Here is a 21099-nt window from a genome sequence, read left to right as displayed (position 1 = left end):
TGAGATGGAAGTCAGAGACCACAGTCTGATGAGGAGGGGACTGGAAGGAGGCCACACGGGCAAAGGACAAAGCAGCCCCGCCTGGAGAGCGCCTGTGAGTCCTCGCAGTAAACGTCAGACTGCACAGCCCCCGGCTCACTCTCTGCCTTACGGCCACACGGCAAAAGCTGCTCAGTTTCCCGGCCCTCCAATGAAAGCACAGTATGAATACAACGGACTATAGCAATGTTTTGGATTGAAGACTTTTATTTTTTTCACCCCCTGGGTGGAGGATGCTCTTTAACACCCTTCTACCCCTGAGTCCTCTGCCCTTCAATAGGAAGAAACAATAGGAAGAAACAATAGGAAGAAACACTGACTTTCACTCTATAGCTCGGGACGTGCTTAAGCTTTGGCGGCCGACTTGTAATGGGTCAGAGTGCGTGCGGAAGGGTCGCTGGCATTAATCCACCTGGGCATCCAGTAATGGGTCAGCCAGTCGGCCCGGCCTGGGTAGTGGCGTTCAAAGATCTGCCGGTAGTAATAGCCTTCTTTAGTTTTCGGAGTGTTGAAGGGAAACTTTTGGGCTGCACCTGCCATCACTGCATCATCGACCTGTAAGAATAAGAGCATAAAAGCAAAGTGTTTTTTTTTTTAAGAGCACGGAGATCCCTGTATTTAATCTGGCTCATAAAACCAAAAGAAAAAAAAAAGCGTATGAAAAGGCTTGACTGTATGTAAATAGTGCCAGACACCTCCCATTCACCCATTACTTAGAAAATGTTTAATACCATAAAATGTGTAGCTGTGAAACTTTGAAAGAACTGCATATCTCTAATCTGTGGGAGCTCTGAGTGTTTTATACACTTATGCCTAACAATGTCTGGCACCCAGCAGGTGCCCAAAAATGTGTCAAATGAGGGTCAGGGTTGATTGGCTAACTGTCTTCTGTCTCTCTTTTAACACGAGAGGCTATTTTATAATCCTGCATGCTACTTAATGCTTATAAGAGAGGCAATCTCTCCTAGAGACACAAAACACTTAAACTAAATACAAAATAAACTCAGCATCCAAACTGTCCCAGTCCAGAAAGTATTTTTAAAAACATCATACCTGATGTTCAATATAGTCCTGTAAAATCCTAAACCAGGAATTCTTCACAGAGGTTATGCCATCACTGAAGGCTTCTTTCGGTCGCCAGAGAATCTCCTTGGGTATCAGGTTGGAGTCCTCAAATGTCTCTCTCAGCAGATGTTTTTCTACCCCATTCTGACACGGAAACAAAAGGAGCATCAGTAAAAGCTCCAAATACAACCAATACTAATGGACAGTTTTCACTGGGTTGGCCAAATGTCCATTTAGTTTTTTCCATAAAATAAAAGACACCGTTTTCATTTTCACCAGTAACTTGATTGATCTTGATATTTTCAGTATGTCGGCCATCTCCCGCATGGTATAACAATGATTGTTCAATTAATGTCCTGATTTTAGTACTCTCCACTTCAACTGGTCTGCCTGACTATGGAGCATAGTCCAGCGAGAAATCTCCAGCATGAAACTTTGTGAACCACTTTGACAAGTTCAATCAGTCACAGCATCTTCTCTATACACTGCACTAATCTTTTTTTTAATATTTCAGTTGCATTTTTACCTTTCTTGAAATAGTAAAGCATAATATGTGAAAATGTTTTGTATCATCTTCATCTTCAATATTAAAATGGCTACACAAAAGTTCACCAATTTTGATGTTTCTTTAATGCACCTTGATATGACAGCTGTCACAATGCAATCTAACAAAATTGTTTTGAATGAACTTAAAGACAACTCAACACTACTAGAGCCATCTTATGGACAAAAAAGCAAATGAACTTATTGGCCAACCCAATATCCTCAATTCACCTACCTTGGGAATTCTCATGTCTGCTGGCAGAGACAGGTAATAGGAACAAAATCGATGATCTAGGAATGGGACTCTCAATTCAAGGCTTAAAGGGGAAGAGAAGAAAACTAAATCACAATGAATATTTAGTGCCTGTCAGTTTGGATTCTGACTTAGAGTTTCCTAGCAGTTCAACCTGCCTCTGAGTCATGTTCAGATGATATTGTCATCTTTACAATCCCCCTGACCGCCCTGTAAGAATGCATGAACACAAAAACCTTCACTCAATATATGTCTTACCCCATCTAGGGAGCGAAACAAACTGTATGAGAATAATAACTTTTACTTCCCCGTCTGTGAACAAGTAAATATCTATCTCAAAAAGCAGTAAAAGAATACTGAGTGACCTGATCATTAAGAATGTCCTTGACCTTGGCCTTTCTGACTCAAAGAATTTTTACTCAACTGATTAATAAGTTACATATAAGATTTAGTATAAACCAGTGTCCACAGTGTTTCCTCAAATGCCACATCATCTGCTCCCTGAATCCTGGTGACTCTCACTAGGACAAGTGCACAGGATCAAAACCAGATTCAGTCAGTCCCAACCCCATACTTTATTATTCTTTAATTTACGTGTGATTGGTGGAAGCAACAAAAACATAAATGTTGGTTATTTATCATGTACAGCAAGACTCTTCAATTATCCAACAGGTTCCAACCAGAAATGATGCTAAAGAAACCTTGATTAGATTACAGGTTTATGATCTAATCAAGCCTCTTGCATCTTCCTTGCCCCATCCCCACTCAAGGTCACCAGAGCATCAAACAGGCTTGGCAAGTGCCCAACACTCATTTCAAGGAGGAGTATAATCTTCCTTGCCCTTAAAGGCTTAAAAAGAACTGCAGCTACCTCCCCTCTCAGTTATTCAGGTATGAGCAGAATGTCGCTATACTTTAAAGATGGAAACTCCGTCAGGAACGACCTGTAGAAGTCCTCTCACTATTCCCACAGCACTGAATGTAACCTAATTCCTTCAGCACTAAGAGACAAGCTTTTGTGTCCTGCGTTACCCATGGGCAGCGGTAGTTCGATCCGCACGGAGAACATCAAACAAATAGAGTTCCTTCAGGAGCCTCTCACTCTCCTCCTCGGCTTCTTCAGGGGAAGGAGCCTATTTCACAAACAAAGAGCTGAAAGTTACAAATATACATACACAGACAGATTTGCTGTGGGCAAATAAAACAGTTTTTATTTCCTACTCTTACACATACTCCAGCTGTAAAGACGGGTAAGACGAAAAGCTAAGCAGAGTTTAGGAAAGGGAGTGAAGGCTGTGTAAAGCAGACCTCCCTCACAGCAGAGAACAAACAGCACAGGCACACTGTGCAGTGGCCATACATCACAGGGGCTAAGAGATACAGGAAACGTGATTTTCATGCATGACTAATTTCAAAGAACAGAGACTATCTGACATGATTAAGACTCCTTTCTCCCCAAAAGAAACACAAAGCAGACACCTCACAAGCTACTCAAAAGTGTTACTGCTATACTGAAAAGACAGACGATGGAAAATAGTCAAATAATTCATACTTTTCTTAATTTAACACCAGCACCCTTCCATTTCCGAAGACTTACCTTGTGAAAATATATGTAACCCTGCGTAAGTTCATCTGAACCTTCTCCAGAGAAGATCACCACGCTATCTGTGTTCTTCCGAATGTACTTGGAAATTAAGTACATACCTTAAAAAAAGAGACAGACATGATTATTAATGTCAATATAACTCTTCACCAAAAATGTCATTTATTTGGCTTTTGGAAACAACTGGAAGCTCTGCTCTTGGATTAGACTCTTATTTCTGTATAGAGATACTAACATGAAAGGTATACATTTTTTTTTTAGACATTTGCGTCCTTGTTCAGTTTAGCAAAATTTTAAGGTGGACATGCTTGGTCTAAAAGCATTAAGATTTAAAACCTATACATAAAACTGTGGACTGGTTTTGGGCTACTTCATTGCAAAAGCATGTCTTTTAAATAAAGTATACAAAAACAGTAAGAGTTGAGGTTTTGGTAGTTTAGTTTAAATTTTGCTCTAATACTACCCACCCCCCAAATTAACATAGAGTTAACTGAGGGTACTATAGAAGCTATTAAAAGATGCCCATTGGTTCCTGCTCCACATCCTTATAACCCCGTATTTGTTCTTAACCATTTTCATTATTGCCTCCCTAGGGAGACTTTTTAGACATTTTTCCTAATTGCTCACTCCCAATGAAATATTAATATCTGTTCACGTATTTTTGCGCCCTGTGGGAGAGATCACCCTATCAGATTTTGAGTCTCTTTAAAGAGAAGCATATCAAGGCTGATAGCATATCAGAGGCTCAACGACATTGGATCAGTCTGATCTGAAGCATACTTCTGATCTCGGCAGGTGTCCACAGGGCCAAACTAGTACTGCTCGCTGGGTAATAATTGCTACTGACTGGTACGCTGTATGGTGAAATCTTTACCGAGACATAACCAAAGTGAGCACTCCTCACAGAAGATTAGTTACAACACCGACCTACCTCTCTGTACAGCTCAAGAAACTTTATATAGGGAAACTGAGGGAAGAGACTGCAGAAAACATGTATCTGCTCTTTGGAGAAATAGCAATAGTGATACTCAGAATGTGGAAGTTTCTGTATTTACTGTTCCTCTCACTCCAAGAGATTCAAGGAATTTTTAAATAGTCTTGTCTTAGCCGATGACACAGGAGTTTTATTTGTGTGCATTCTTGAGCATTGTTTTTTAAACTGTTGCTTGAAGTAATATTTTTCAAACTTTATACCTTTTCAGAATTACAAGTCTTTTTGATATCACAGAGTTCCTCACCCACTGAAGCACGAACCGTCGTGATATCGTAAGTTTCCAAGGAGAATATGACTTCGTCCAGGGCCTGAATACCTTCTTCAGAGTTGAAGAGGACTTCATGGTGCTCACTCCCGATGTGATTTGCCACCTGATCAAAGAAATACCTTGTTATTCAAAGAATAGAACTGCCCTTGAAAGTGAAACACGACAGCAGTTCACAATGCGTCAAGAACGAACAACAACCAGATTGTGCTCCAGCAATGGGGACAGGAAGATTGGAAGAGCAGTGGATCAGGAAGAGCTTGACCAGATTTCAATTCTGAGATACCTAATCTGCCAACACCCATGCACCTGGAGCCATAATGCTCTTCTGGGACAGGGTGATAGGCAAGTGTTGAAATTTTGGTGAGGCTCAGGTACTAACCAGCTAACATGGACACTGGCCAGTATGCCAGATGGACACCAGTGCCTGCTGATCATCAGCCTTGTCTCCAGGGCCCGTCAAATAGCACTTCAAGTGCGTAGTATGAGTGCCCCAGCTAGTAATTAATACATAGAACTTGTAGAATGTTCTGTTTTGAAGACATACTTATCAGACTAAATTTGTATTAATTGGGCCTGTTAAAAAGAAGAGGAGGTTACAAAAAAACATAGGAGTCTTCTGAGAAATGTAGCTATTTAAATCACAATACGGGTGATGCTTGTATAAAACATCAAACAGTTTATCCTTATACTCTCCTAGACATCTACATGGGAAAAACGCCAAACTGTACTTTACTTAGAAGAAAACTGCTTGCCTTATCTTTGGGTTAATTGATAATTTTTTAATGATTCAGACTTCCCAATAATTTTTTAGAAAATTGACAAAAATAGTTGCTAACAGCTATAAATCAACACAGAGCTTGGCTTCTTCCAGCAAAGCTGGGGGGGAAGACTTGTCATCTGACCAAGCCCTGCCTCCACCTGAATAATCCAGCAAGGTCCCAGAGGATTGGCTGTGCTCTTGCTTTGGTTTCTTGAACTTCTAAGCCCTTCCAGGTCTTACATGGTAAAAGCCAAAAATATGGTGGCTCCCATGTCTACAACTGGTTCCAGCTATAATCACCCCAAACAGCCAGAAAGGTCGACATCTGTGGAAGTACAAATATTTTTAAATAAATCACTTTTTTCTGGTTTAATAAAAAAGCTTTGATCCAGTCATTTACCGATGGGCATGTAGGTTGCTTCCAACTCTTGGGAGCTATGGTACATTTACACAATGGAATTCTATGCTGCAGAAAGGAAGAAGGAGCTCCTACCCTTTGCAACATCATGGATGGAACTAGAAAGCATTATGCTGAGTGAAATAAGCCAGGCGGTGAAAGACAAATACCATATGATATCACCATTAACAGGAATCTTAAACAACAAAACAAACAAGCAAGCAAAATACGACCAATGACACTCAAATATGGAACAGGCTGACAGAGTCCAGAGGGGAGAGGGGAGAGAATCATAGGGGAAAAGGGGATGGACTCACATAAACAAGTATAAAGGACACATGGACAATAACTAAGGTGGGGGGTGGAAATGGGAGGGATGTGGGGAGCACGGGGGGGGGGGGGGCCAGGGCTGAGAATATAAGACAGAAAACTGTACTTGAACAAGAATTAAATAAAAATAAAAATTAAAAAAAAAAAAGAACGAACAACAGCAGAAAACGAAGCAAAACAAGGAGAAGTCACTCTGTAAGCCGCCGTGGCACGGGGAATGATTCTGCAGGCCGGTGCCACACAGTGGCCCCACCCGGTCAAGTTCTTTTGTCCCCTCTGGTCCCTCCCCTCTACTCAACCACCACGAGGCAGATCTCCCACTGGCCTCTGCCACTCCCAGATTTCAACCTAACAGTCCAGGGGCTTCCAATGAGCACCCCCCCAAACACACACCTATTTCACCTAACCCGACTCACCTCTCTCTACTCCAGCGTGATCCTGCCCTAACGCTGGCCACCTTTCGGCCTTCCTGCAATGCCTGATTTTATACCCAGGATGTTGTGGCTCAATGAAATGGCCCCTCCCCTTATTCTATTTTCTTTGGCCATTTTGGATTCTTTCAGCATTAATCAACTTGCTTTGGGACTTCTCTCTAGCTCTTTTCCAATCATTCTATGTAAGTTTCTCCAGGTAGGAATGAGGTCTCTCGCACACTGAATGTGTACCAGTTCCCCTGTACCCATAGTTCTTAACACACTGGTTTATTAAAAAGAAAAAAAAAACCCTAAATAATAACAACAGCTAACATTCACGAAGTACTTACTACATGCTAGGCTCTATCCTAGGCATTGTATAAGTATTATATAATTTTCCATCCCAAAACTAGCCTGCAGTAGACATTACTACTCCCTTCACCTAAGTGAGGAACTGCACAATCACTACGGGGCCAGGAAGTGAGACCAAAGCCGGGCTCCGAAGCCTGCCATCCTACCCACCGCACCAGGCCCTCACTTTCAAGAGGAGAATCATTACCCCAGGGTTTTTGTGAGAACTGAGCTGACCATGACAGATAAAAGCACTCAGAACACAGTGGACAACAGAGCTGATATTAAACAAGCATTTCATTACACTGCATTTTAACATACTTAACTTACAGCAAGCACTGGAGTCGATGCAGCAGGGGAAGTACAGAATCATCACTTACTGACTTAATTTTCATTCTGACAGGCAGAGACAGAGTCTTACCTTTCTGGCAGCTACTAAATCAGGACTGTCTTCCATGCCAATCGCAAATGTCTGGAACGGGTACTGGACTTGAGCCTCCTTTAGCTGCTTTGCCAGGGTGGCAGCAACCAAACTGGAATCCAAGCCCCCTGCAAGCAAGACAGCAAGTGCGCTGGTCACGTGCCTTGCAGAGGTTGGGACAGATGGCTTACATTCTTACCAAGTACCAAGACTGGAGTTTTATCATTTAAAATCCCCAAGTTTTATAAACTAGAAAACAACTTTAATAAAAGAAAAACCGACCATATAACCTGTGATAATGGCATCAGTATTAGAATTGGTTAAATCACTACATATAACTCTAAGGAATGTTTACTCACTCCTAACAATAATGTAATTATAGTGTAACTCTAAGTTGTTAAATTACCACAAATATTAAATGCAGTTTACCAAAAACTTCATCCTATCATGCAGAAAAGATTAAGCCATAAAGTAAATATTTTATAGATAACACCCCAGGGAGAGCTATAAGTCACTGAACTTAAACAAATACACACGAAATATAACTGGGTTAATTTTATTAGGTTAAATGCTAACAGTCCTCACCTGATAAAAGACAGCCAATCCTCCGGTCCGTCATCAAACGTTTCTTAATGGCGTTGTTAAAAAGTATCCGGAGGTTGCTCTTCACGGTTTCTATCTCAAAGCCTATTAACACACAGAGTAAGGGAAACGGCTCTGGAAAAGCCCGGCTGAGTTACTCACTGACACGAGGAAACAATCATTGACGTCTACCATGATGGCATTTGCTCAACAGTGGAGTCTGCCAGATCCCAGTATGCCGCCTCCAAAAGACACAGGAACCAGACCTTCAAACTGACGTCAGTCCAGTGATGCAAGAGCACAGCCTGCCTTTGGGAGAGGGGGCGGGGGTGGCTGGGCAGGCACTTGCTTTCTCACCTGGGAACAGCTTCTCCACGCTGTCGTGGACGGCGTGCAGGGGCTCGTCCCGGCAGTGGTGGTATTTAACCATTTCCACTGATGCGACCTTGCCGTTTGGCTTTAAATCCAGTACTTCGTAGTGCCCCGGGAGAAATGGCTCCACTTTTAAAAAAGGAGCTGTGGAGTGCTTCAAGTTAACAAGACCTGCAAATTCAAGAAGATACGCGTATTCAAATGAGAACAACGCTTCACAGGAACTTTCGTACTTAGTTAATATCCTTGAAATTCCTGTTTATTTCCGCTTTCTCATACAAATGCATGACCATTATAGAATCAGAATAGGAACATAAATTTAACCACTCAAACCCTGCCATCTAGCTAACTAGAGGGACAACAGTGGTAGAGAGGTGCACAGCAACACTGCACCGATTCCTAGTGATTGGAAGCGATGGGGAAATGTCCAACATTCCGTTTCTTCTGACTGGCTGGAATTTCTGGTCAAGAAAATATATCTTCTACAATAAAGCAAGCAAATATAAAAAGAAAAAGGAGATACATTTATTAAGCAAAGAGGCGGGACCTAAAATGTTAATTTTATCATCGCTGGCAGTCCTTTCCTTGTCATCAGTACAGTATTTTAGGCAAACAGCCCGGGTCCCCAGTTTTTTAACAAGGAAAATGATCCACTACGAAGTACTTTAAAGTCAGGTGTTGAGAAGTCAGGCATTTATTCCCTAACTAGTTATTATGCCCACAGTGTAATGAATTTTGCCAGCAAGTTCTCCCAGGGAGGGGCCAACCTGACCCCGCCGGGATCTCAGATACAAAATCAATGTCTCACTGTAAACAGGAACAGCCTCTCTGTTCACAGCACTCAGTACGATTTAACATCGCAGTCTGTTAACCCGGTACTCTGCCGTGTGCCACTCGATTCGAAGACCAGATAAGCCTCAGATCCCACCCCCAGCTAGCACACCTCACCAGAGCCACACAGCCGGGGCAGAGGAGGGCCAGTTAAAAGGTTCGACAGGGAGTAGTGCCAAGACCAGATGAGTTTTTGGTTAAGTTATTCTAAAAGCAGTGAGAAATGAAAACTGTTGCAGTTCTCTGGCCGAGGTCATTCTGTCTGGGAAAGGGCAGTGTTATGAAGGATGTAAAAAATAAGTCAAGAAATTTCTACGGGTAAATCGAAGGTAAGACTTTTAATTCGATATTGAGTTAATAGGGCCCAAAGGAGACACAGCAGAGGTCTGTTTTTCCCTTGTGTTCTCTTCCTGGGCTTCCCTAATAGTACTTAACAAATACACTTGTTCTGTGCCATTTGAAACACCTGAAAACAGACCGATTCAGACATCTATTAGTACTCACACTGTGACTGGTGTCCTAAGGACCTTATTACTGATTTCATCATCCTTGTTTCAGCCAATAGTACATTTGGAAGCTAAGTGAGAAAGGACTTAAGGAATAAAGAAAAAGAGGCAGGCGGGCCAACCAGATTTTGGAATGTTACTTCTGTCTAGGTAAGAGGTAAAAGATATGAATGTCTTCCTCAAGTTTACTGTCAAAATATGCTAAATCTGATTTGCAAGTATTATCTTCCATTCTGTGGGTTGTGTTTTCATTTTCTGGATGGTATTCTCTTTCGTGAGAAGTGTTTAAAATTTTTTTTTAAAGATTTTATTTATTTATTTATCTTTAGAGGCGAAGGAGAGAGGGAGAGAAACATCAATGTATGGTTGCCTTTTGTGCATCCCCTGCTGGTAGTTAGCCTGCAAGGAACCAGCCTGCAACCCAGGCGTGTGCCCTGACTGGGAATCGAACTGCGATCGGCTGGTTCGCAGGCCCGAGCTCAATCCACTGAGCTACGCCAGCCAGGGCAGAAGTGTTTAATTTTGATGAAGTCCAATTTACCTATTCTTTTGTTGCTTATGTTTTTGGTGTTGTATCTAAGAAATCTTTGTGAGATACAATGTATGAAGATTTACCTCTTTGTTTTCTTCTAAGGATTTTGTGGTTTCAGCTTACATTTGGAACTTTGATCCATTTTAATTTTTGTATATGGTGTGAGATAAAGGTGCAACTTCACTAATTTGCATGTGTATGCCCACTTGTCCCAGCTGTTGAACAGATTACCTCTCCCCGAGGAAAGGCCTTGGTGCCCTTGTTGAAAACCAGTTGACTACAGATGTGTGGATTCACTCCCTGGACTCTCAATTCTGTTCTACTGGTCTCTCCATCTATCCTTATCTCAGTATCATACATCCTGCTTAAACGTTATCACAGTGAGACTTGCAGTCGGGAAGTATGAGTCCTCCTGCTTTGATCCTTCCTAGACTCCCCTGGCTATCCTGGGTCCCTGGACTTCTTCTTCTACAAAGAAGTCATTTGGGATTCTGATAGGGATCACATTAATGTGAAGGTCACTTTGGGGAATATGGTCATCCTAACAACGTTAAGTTTTTGATTTGTAATCATGAGATGACTTTTCTTACTTAAATCTCTCATGTATTTCTACAGTGTTTTATAGTTTTCAGAGTACAAGTTTTATATTTCTTTTGTTACACTTAATACTGTTTTATTCTTTTTGATGCTATTATACATAAAATTGTTTTCTTAATTTCATTTTTAGATTGTCCATTACAAGTGTATAGTGTTCACTGCAAGTGTATCTAATACAAGTGATTTTTACATATTGACCATACATATACTCTGCAATCTTGCTGATCATAGTGGAAGGAATATACAGGGGCAAAAGTAGGCTTACGGTTGTTCTATGGCAAATAATACGATAACTAATAAATAATAATGCAAGCATATACTCTGTGTTTTATGTACTCATAATTATAAACCTACTTTTGTCCCACCGTGTATGGGAACTCTACACTTTCTGTTCAATTTTTCTGAAACCTCAAATGGCTCTAAAAAATAGTCTGTTAAGTTTTAAAAACATTAAAAAATTAAATGATCCTCAGCAGAAAAAAAAAAGGACAACGGAACTAAATAGACTGTTCTCCAAGGAAGAATACAAATGGCACAATCCAGATGCCTGGCATCAGTGTGAACAGGGCAAAGCAAATCCAAATTACAGTGAACTAGTACTTCCTATGTACTAGAATGGCTAGAACTAAAAAAGTCAGGAAGAAAGTGTCTGTGAGGAAGGACGAGGAGAAACCTAACCCCTCGTATCCTGCTGGTGGCAACATAAAAGGGAGCAGACGCCTTGGAAAATAGTCTGGCAGTTCCTCAAACAATTAAACACAGAGCCACCACATGACCCAGCAAATTCGCCCCTAGGCATACGCCCATGAGAAATGAAAACACACATCCACACAAATACCTGTATATAAATGTTTACAGTGGCACTACTCACAATAACCAAAAGGGAAAAACAACCCAAATGTCCGCCCACTGACAAACAATAAACGGATGTGGTATAGCCATGTGATAGATATCATTTGCCCATAAAAAGTAAGTACCTACACAGGCTACGAGAGACGAATCTTGAAAACACTATGCAAGTGAAAGAACCCAGCCACAGAAGCCCACATACGACACACTCCCGTTCATATGAAACGACCTGAACAGGAAAATCCAGAGTTTCGATGGTTGGCGCATGTGGAGGACAGGCAGTAATAGCTAAAGGGTACAAGGTTTCTTTTTGAGTTCATAAAAAAATTTCTAGGCCTGGCTGGTGTAGCTCAGTGGATTGAGCACGGACCTGCGAACCAGAGAATCGCGGTTCGATTCCCAGTCAGGGCACATGCCTGGGTTGCAGGCTGGTTCCTTGTAGGCCAACTCCCAGCAGGGGATGCACGAAAGGCAACCATACATTGATGTTTCTCTCCTTCCCCTCTAAAGATAAATAAATAAATAAAATCTTTAAAAAAAATTCTAAAATTGACAGGAATTTTAGTTGCAGACATCTGTGAATATACTAAAAACCACTGAACTGTATACTTTAAGTGGGTTAACCGTATGTTGTGTGAATAATATTATCAATAGTGCTGTTTTCAAAATGCTAAATAAACATTTGCTACACCTATGGCCTGGCATCACAGGGCGACACCTGCAGGGGCAGCCATAGTTTCCAATGAGCTACAGGTAAACCTGCCAATACACACAGGGTCCAAGTAGATGCTACAAGTAAACCTGCCAATATGCATGGGGTCCAAGTAGATGCAACGCACATCAGCACAACAAAAATTAAACAACTCTACTACGCAGATGTAGACTTCAAGGATTATAGAGTTTAAGTACTAAAATAGAGAGTCCACAAAATACAAAAAAAGTTTACAAAATACAAAGTGTAGAGGATCCATGACCAACCTAATCAATTGTAAAATTTTGTATTGCTCCCTATGGGATTTGCAGATATGACCTAGAAAAAAAACCCCAAAATCCAGGATAATAATGAAAATCTATAGAAAAATTCTATCATTACCTTTCGCTTCTGAACACACAGCCAAAAATCCATCTTCCGTCATGGCTTTAAACAGAGGTCTGACCCCATAGGTATCTCTGCCCAGGAACACTTTCTTATTGGCCGTATCCAGTAAAATAAACGCAAATACCCCATCCAACATGCAAACTGTTTGCTCAATTCCTCCTTTGGCATAGAGATGAAGGATTATCTCACCATCCACTTTGGTCTGATATTCAAATTCAAAATGGCGTTGCAGCTTAAGGAAGCAAGAGCAAAATAAAAATGTTAGATTCCTTGTGCATTCACTAATATTTTTTCCAAGTTCTTTCAATATTTCTATGCTCGCTAATCATTTCATGCATGTTAGTGATTTGGAAGAATCATGGCATTAAAAAATATAACTTGTCTGAACTCACAATCCTACACATTCTTTATGAAAGCTAAACCTGTGAAAATTTTAGCTGCATTCTGATAAACAGAATGTAGAGACAATGTACCGGAACAGTAATACATGGAGGGATGGAAATGCATATCGTAGACACACTGTGTTGGTCATACAAGTGCATTTACACACATTTATACACAGGTCAAGCAAATACATTGTCCAATTGCCATGACACTAGAAATATATCTTCTGCTACTATGAGATTTTGGTTTGGGAATGTAGTACTGGCTGAGTTTCTTCTAGTTCAGCCTTAAAGACCTACCTTGAAAAACGAGAGCAAAAGCATTTGTCACTGTTCCCTGGCAAATAAATGATTCCAGCACAACAACAGAGACACAGGGTCCAAAACAAAGCTGCCAGCCCCCAAGGGAGGGTGACGCCTACCCCTCCCCCACCACTGCGGTGGGGCGGCAGCTACGTCTCCCTGACGACAGAACGCAGGCGGAGCTCATTAGTGCGCACGCCCCACCGAAGAGCAAAGAGGCCGTCACTGTCATTACCTACAGATAAGAGGTTTCAGTTATGCCCCACACTCCAGGCTCTCCACCACTGGCAAACTGTGAGGGTGAAAAGTCCTTGGCAAGTTGTCTTTCTTTGTACTTAACTCCTGATTTCTGGTTGACAATGAAGAGAAAAGGGCTCAAATAAAATCAAGTACAAATTCTAGGCTAAGTTTAAACATTTAAAACGCGCTTTTATATTTCAAAAGGTAAGTCTACATGTTTGCATATGTGTGGCCTATAAAACATGCTTCCCAATCTTGCTTGCTTTATAAATTTGTGAGACTTTTGTCTCTAGGAATTCACAGAACTGTCCAAAAATGGGCTTTGACCACCTCCGGGGTCTACAGAGCTGCCTCCTGGCTGCCTGTCCTTACTCCCAAAGACCATCAGGGATGATCTCTGTCACTGGCAGCTGGGCTTTGGCAGTGGTCCTCTGCTGACCTTTCTGGACTTAAGTACCTGAAAGAAGAATGACCCTAAAGCATCCAATGATTCTACAAGCAATAGGTTCCTAATTCTTCCTCCTCCCCACCCTCAAGACCATGTCATCGCCACTCCTGAGCCTAACCCTCACAGGTAATTTATGGGTCAATGATTCACACGTCCACTTCTTACTCTCCCAAGACTAAAGCCCCTGTATCTCGCCACCATCCAGGTATCACACTGCCACTGGATGTAGTGGCAAGCCCCTGCTGCCTGCTGCAGGGAGGGGGAGGGCATAGAGGGGAGGGCAGCTAGGGGAGAGGGGAGGGGAGAGGGCAGCGAGGGGAGAGGGGAGGGGGGAGGGCAGCGAGGGGAGAGGGGAGGGCAGCGAGGGGAGAGGGGACGCAGTGGCAAGCCTCTGTGTCCCAGCCTTTACTCAGATTCCTGTTGGCCCTGACTTATTGTTCCTCTACTCCCAATATACCTCAGGCTGTATCTCAGTAGCAAATTTTATCTTCATCAAAAACAGGAGGGATCTGGAGCTTAGGTTACAGAATACTTTATAAGGACCTAACATGGCCATTTTACTTTATGGACAGACCTCTATCTGTTCAAACCGCATTACCATAGACGACTGATAGAAGCGATGGAATCTCTCTGCTTTTGAAAATAAAGACATATTTGGCTAATTTACAATAGGAATATTTTCAAAACAGTTAACTTTTTATAACTATTAACAAAACACACAAAAGCAGCAATGCTGTTCAAGTAAACAAGGAATGCCCCGTCCCATTTAAGGTGAGAGTCAGGCTGATGTTGTCATAATACAACCTGTCATTCTCACGTATTTGGCACTAATTTGGCTTAGTGAGGAAGATGTTTTAATTGCCCGTCTCCTGTCCTCCTACCAGCATGAAGCTCTGTCGTTACCTTCCCCATTCATCATTTCATCTCCAAACACCTCGAAAAATTATGCTTGATGTACAGTTGGCCCTTAATAAATGTGAAAGTAACTTGGTGGAAAACTATAAACACTTCTGAAGTGAGAAGCCTATAATTAACAGTGTTCCTATAAGCAGACAACAAACAATGGTCAAGCTACTGTTTAGAGATAAAAATGTCCAAAGGGTAGTGAGAACATATAAAACTCTACCCATGAATGATAGGCGCATATCAAGGAGGCTTAAAAACACCCAGAAACACCAAGGTATGAACATTAAATGAAATCTGGCTCAAAACAAACCAAAACAAACAAAAAAAAAAAACAAAACAGAAAAACAGTTATAAATATATTCTTGGGAAACTTGGGGAATTACGAGCTAGGTATTAGATGGTATTGTGGATTTCTTAGGTTTAATAACAGCACTGGTGGTTGAAAAATGTCCTTATTCTTAAAGAGATAAATGCTTATGTATTTAGAAGTTAATATCTGTAATATACTCTAAATACAGACCAAAATAAGTATGTATGTGCATAAATACAGAGAGACAGAGAGACAAGGCCAATATGGCAAAACATTAACAATTATTCAATATTTTCATCGTTCCGTTCGTTTTGCAAGTCTGGCCTTTTCAAAATTAAAAGTTGGAAACAAAAGGGTGACAAACAAACAAAACTCCTGCAAATTTCAGATTAAAAAATGTATCATGAAACAGTAGGCCAAGTAACTCTGTATTGAAAGGTTCTTAGCAAATCTAGCTTGCCCAGGTCAGAATCTCCATCCCCTCACCCACTTTCGCCCTATGGGTAAACTTTCACCAGATTAAAAACCTTCCCATTTCAATGCTGCCAAAAGTCCTGCTTCTTGCGCTCCATTGCATCTGGCCACATTTCTGTCCTTTGGCTCTGTATGCAGGAACAATAAAAATCTTAAGGGTAGCACTGTAGAAAAGCTACAAATAAGATCAACTCCAAACTATTAAATTCTATCCCTGCCTTTGAATCCTCAAAATCTCCATGCTTCTTAAAATACTATTCCAACTCTCTTACTGTAACAAATCCTGCTTGATCTGGTCCTGCCTACCTTCCCAACTCTAGGTTGTTTTTTTAGGACTATCCCAGGGCTGCCTCTTGCCTCAGGGCTTCTACATATGCTATTCCCTCTACAAGAAATGCTCTTCCCAGCCTTGCTGGCTGATCCTTGTCCACTGGTTCTCAGTCCAAGTGTCGATTTCTCAAGCACCTTCTCTGACCACCCTTCTGAAACCTGGGTCTTCTGTATCCATCAGCTCCATAGTCATGTTTTCAGAATGCTTGTTATATGTACAAAGATTTTTTTGGCTGCATCCTAATAGAATAAACTCCATTACAGAGCACACTTGCCTCTCATTTACTACTATATCTCCAGCATCTAACTCAGAGCCTAGCACTAATTAATATTTAAATTCATAATAGGAGAAAAAAGATTCTAAGAGTTAAGGAACCTGAACTGTAATCCCCAGTTTGGTTTTTTCTGTGCATGACCCAGTCGCTTCCCCTCTTTGTGCATCAGTTTTCTATCTACATAATTGGAACAAATAACACCACAAACATGGAGAATGCTTTGAAAAGTAAAAGCCATTATACATACAAAATTTATAAGATGATTATAACCAAGCTATGAGCATTAACCACAGCATGATATATTCTGGTTTCATTTTGTTTACCTTCTGGTGGTTGTAGATTTCTCCATTGTAACATAGCCACAAATAAGGAAATTTCTTCACGCGAATTGGTTGCATCCCAAACAACTGGTCAACCACCGCCAGCCGGTGAAATCCAAAGCAGCAGTTGGTATATCCGTTGACATTCTCAAAGCGAAATGCATCGGGACCCCTGTGTGCAATCTTCATGGCACTCAGACACTGAACAGAGAGGCAGTCATCGCTGCCAAAGAGGGCCCAGATGCCACACATGGTGGGACGGGGCGATGGAGCGATGGGCTCTCTGCGGAGGGAAAGCAGACCACTTAAATACTCAGCACCTGACCCAAGTTCATATCAAATCTTGATTCCAAAAACTTGCATAAACCACTTCAACAATCAAAATATAAACTATCTTGGGGGGACGGGGCATAAGGCGACTAAATGGCAATGAAAAATATAATAAAAATTATATATCTAATGTATATATGTGTGTATATACATAAATAAACTATTTTATCCACAGCAATTTTTCATTAGGTTGGCAGGCACACAGAGGCATAGAATAATTTTACTTACAAGTATTCAGAAAACATGGGTGACTGTCACATCCAACCAGCTAATTGGAGCTCAGCACCCAAAGCCTGCATCGCTCTCACCTTAGGATCCGGTCACCTAGAGCTGGCAGTGTTTAGGCCACATTCTTTTCCGCATCCCAGGTTTACTCCCAAGATACAGATGCTCATGTAGGCTGGCTCCAGTCTGCCCAGAGATCCCAGCCCCTCTCTGCAGCCCAGTTTCAAAAGCCCTCAAAAATCCACAAGACTCTCTAGGTTACTATAGTCTCCCCAACAATTAGAAGTGCTCTCTTTACCTGTAGGAACTGCACACAGAATATGGTAGGTAGAATGGAAAATGATACATATTGCTAAAGTATAATATTAAGCTATACAGCTCTTTTTGAAAAATATTTTATTTATTTATTTTTAGAGAGAGGGGAAGGGAAGGAAAAAGAGTGGGTGAGAAACATCAATGTGCGGTTGCCTCTCATGTGTCCCCTACTGGGGACCTGGCCTGCAACCCAGGCATGTGCGCTGACTCAGAATCGAACCAGCTACCCTTTGCCTCACAGGCCTGCACTCAATCCACTGAGCTACACCAGCCAGGGCAGCTATACAGCTCTTAAAGGCATTTTACAATTTCTAGCTAACCTCTAAATGATTTACTCAAATGTGACAAAATAAATTACAGAGAAAAAAAGAAAGCAGTATTATCGGATAGATATCCTGGCTTTTTTAACAAAAAAAAATTACGTTGATTGAGATACAAAATGTTCACCATCAAAACATCCTAAAGGACAAAATGTTCTCAAACTGCTGCCTTGGTCAATAAGGCAGAAAAGCAGAAACATTGATAACATTTCTGAAGAAAAGCTGGGTTCATCCCTGTAGGCCAAGAAGCAAACAAATAATTCCTACAAATGTTAATTGCTCCCCAATTTCAAATTTTCAACTGTGAAATAAAGAGTTGTTTTATTTGGATGCTTCCATCTCAAAAAAGTTATTTTACCTAAATATGAGTTTGGAAACGATTTTTGTGTTTTTTAAAAATGCCAGTTTGCAGCAAATGACTAAATAATTTGGGACAAAGATCACGAAGAAAAAATATATACTCAGGTTAGATCAGTCATTTTGGGAAATCCTCTGAGGACATTTCATTTGTATCTAAATGAACCAAAGCTTTGGACTTTTAATGAGACTAAACCAAATTAATGAAATATGGCAGTAACTCAAGCAACTTGAAAATAAAAGTATCGCATGTCTTATACAGTCCCTTCCACACACTGGGGCAAATAGCCAATCATGAGATATCTACTTTGAGATTTAGTGGGAAAATTCACTGGGATGTGAGATTACTATTGATAAGTCATCTACCTTTGACTCTATACCATATATACAATGGAATACTACTCAGCCATAAAAAGGATGAAAGCTTGCCATTTGCAATAACACAATGGACCATGATGGTATAACACTAAGTGAAAGAAGTTAGAAGATAAATACTATATGATTTCACTTATATGTAAAATCTAAAAAACAAAACAAAAACAAACTCATAGGTACGGAGAACAACAGATTAGTGGATACCAGAGGAGAAAGGGGTTAGAAGGTAAGTGAAAGGCATGATGGGGGTCAACTGTATGGTCATGGATAATAACTAGACTTTTGGGGGGTGATCGCTTTGTAGTCTATACAGATATCAAATTACAATGTTGTACAACTGAAACTTGAATGTTTTCCAAAGTGGGCTGGGAGAGTGCTTCAAAAAGCACATGAGGTCATCAGTGAATAGTTTATTCACCTAAGTCCCCCCATTATTGCTTAGAGAATCCTATTAAGTCTGCTAAGCTTAATACTATAACCACTATCTTGGAGGGGGAAAGGAGGTAACAAAAATAAATTTGTGAAGCACACTTATTTCTCCAGCAGAAAACAAATAAAAACCATCACCTGTTCTTATTGGAATCGGTCTCATTCGAGGGCAAAGGTCCTATTGCAATGCTTTTTCCCACTGCTATCCCTTGTTCCCAGTAATTTTCTGTATTTCCTCATAAAATTCTAGAGCAGTGCTGCCCAACGTAAATGTGAGCCACATGTCATTTTAAATACACTAGTAGCTCCATTTAAAAAAAGGAGGAAAAAAGGGGAAACTAATTTTAAATATATTTTATTTAACACAATTTACTGGAAATAGTATCATTCCAACATGTAATCAGTATAAACAATTTTCAAGGAGACATTTTTATATTGCTTAAATCGTCAACATACAGTATGTTTTAGACTTAAAACACATCTCAATTGGCACTGCTAGAATTTCAAGTTCTCACTAGAGTTACATGCGGCTATTAGAGCCCTTCCCGATTTTGCACAGTGTTGTCTCAGTACCATCTATTCTAATTACCAACTACTTAAACTTCTTATCATCTCATTTGTACATTAAGATCTCAGCAACCAACTCCTGGTCAGGTGCAAGACTAAGTTGTTTTTAATCAATATTTCAGCAATGCAATCTATCAATGGGGAAAAAAAGAGTTCTCAGTGCTTTTAAATTATTTGCCAAGCGCCCAAGTCAACAGATGGTAAAGAAATAATGCCATGGGAGAAGGAAACTGGGCCTTTACTCAAAATAGTAACATTAATCTGAAGCCGGTCCTACAGAATACACATCCATTGAAATGGGTATGCCAGTTCCGTTGCCGTTTTTTCCTATCCCACGCCGCCTGTCACCCTCAACAGATCTCTTTTGACAAGGTTTGCTCATCAAGTCACTTGAGTCGGGGAAAGGAGGTGGCCAGGTAAAAGGTGACAATCAGAAGAGGGGACCGGGGATAAGTACAAACCTCGGGGCCCAGACTCACAACCGTAGAGACCCTCCCTCCTGGAACAAGGATTACGCTATCCAGTCCCTCCACGCCGGAGTCGCAACCGCACCCAGGCCACGTGCACTCTCCGGCTGGTGCACCGGAAGGCCGCCTGACGGCGAAAATTGCCACAAGCTTCAATGCAATATAATAAAAAATAATAAAATTCACAGGGGACAACCTAGGCCGCCGCCTCCGCCTTCTCTCCGAAGCAGCGGGCCTCCCACCGGTGACCACGACACAGGTATTTCCTCTTGCCCTTGCACCCCTGTGCATAAAAATCGGCTCCGCCCTCTTTACCCGGCAGGAGCCGCTGCATCTACTGGAGCCGGGATCCAGGATCCTTGCCTACCCTCCCACCTGCGGGGCCAGGCTACAGCGCATCCTTCACTCGCTCCCCGTGCAGGCCCAGGCATGCGGGGAGGGGCACCGGGCTGGGCGAGGGAGTCTGGTTTACCTGATCTGGAACAGGGTAGACGAGCCGCTAGAGGATCTAGCGGAGGAGCGGAGACAGGGGCTGCGATCGGGAGGCGCACGGGGCGGCTCCGCCGCTTTCCTCTCACTTTATAGCCGACTACCTCCTGTAATGCTGCGGGAAGTTTCATCAGGCCTGCGAGGACCAACCAGATCCAGCGCGTGCAGGGCAGTGGGCGTGGCCTGGTGGGCGGAGCATGACGGGGCTCGGAGGAGGGGTGGGCGTGGGAGCTGGGAGGAAGCGCTCCCCTTCCAGCTCCTTGAAGTGTTAGTGCATTTGCAGAAGAATAGTCTCAGAGGTCAGGCCAGGGTCCTTATTGGCTCCTAGGGTTACCTTGCCTGCTATTCTAACAATTAGGGGGCCTTCGACACTTGGTTCTTAGGGAAATCCTCACCAAATTGCTTGCTGTATCCTGTGGGCATCAGATCTC

At 41.7% G+C, this 21099-nt stretch overlaps 1 protein-coding gene across 2 annotated transcripts; it reads right to left on the bottom strand.

Annotated features, from left to right (window-relative positions):
- Positions 1–226: 226 nt before the first annotated feature.
- Positions 227–20802, bottom strand: ASNS (asparagine synthetase (glutamine-hydrolyzing)). Of its 2 annotated transcripts, none has more exons than XM_037046426.1 (12): positions 20652–20802; positions 16798–17077; positions 12800–13037; positions 8377–8562; positions 8023–8124; positions 7438–7565; positions 4742–4868; positions 3498–3604; positions 2933–3033; positions 1883–1964; positions 1093–1248; positions 227–594 (listed from the first exon to the last, which is right to left on the bottom strand). In XM_037046426.1, the coding sequence occupies exons 2-12, from the start codon at positions 17044–17046 to the stop codon at positions 385–387; spliced, it is 1686 nt and encodes a 561-aa protein (XP_036902321.1). In that variant the 5' UTR covers positions 17047–17077; positions 20652–20802; the 3' UTR covers positions 227–384. The 2 variants fall into 2 exon arrangements, with proteins under 2 accessions (XP_036902321.1, XP_036902320.1); XM_037046425.1 differs by lacking the exon at positions 20652–20802 and adding an exon at positions 20376–20461.
- Between the last annotated feature and the right edge of the window lie 297 nt (positions 20803–21099).

The sequence above is a fragment of the Sturnira hondurensis genome, unplaced genomic scaffold, assembly GCF_014824575.4.
Source record: "Sturnira hondurensis isolate 20B ecotype Veracruz unplaced genomic scaffold, ASM1482457v3 Scaffold0005252, whole genome shotgun sequence".
Classification (NCBI taxonomy): Eukaryota; Metazoa; Chordata; class Mammalia; order Chiroptera; family Phyllostomidae; genus Sturnira; species Sturnira hondurensis.
Note: the sequence above shows the minus strand (reverse complement) of the source record. Positions and strands in the feature narration are given on the sequence as shown.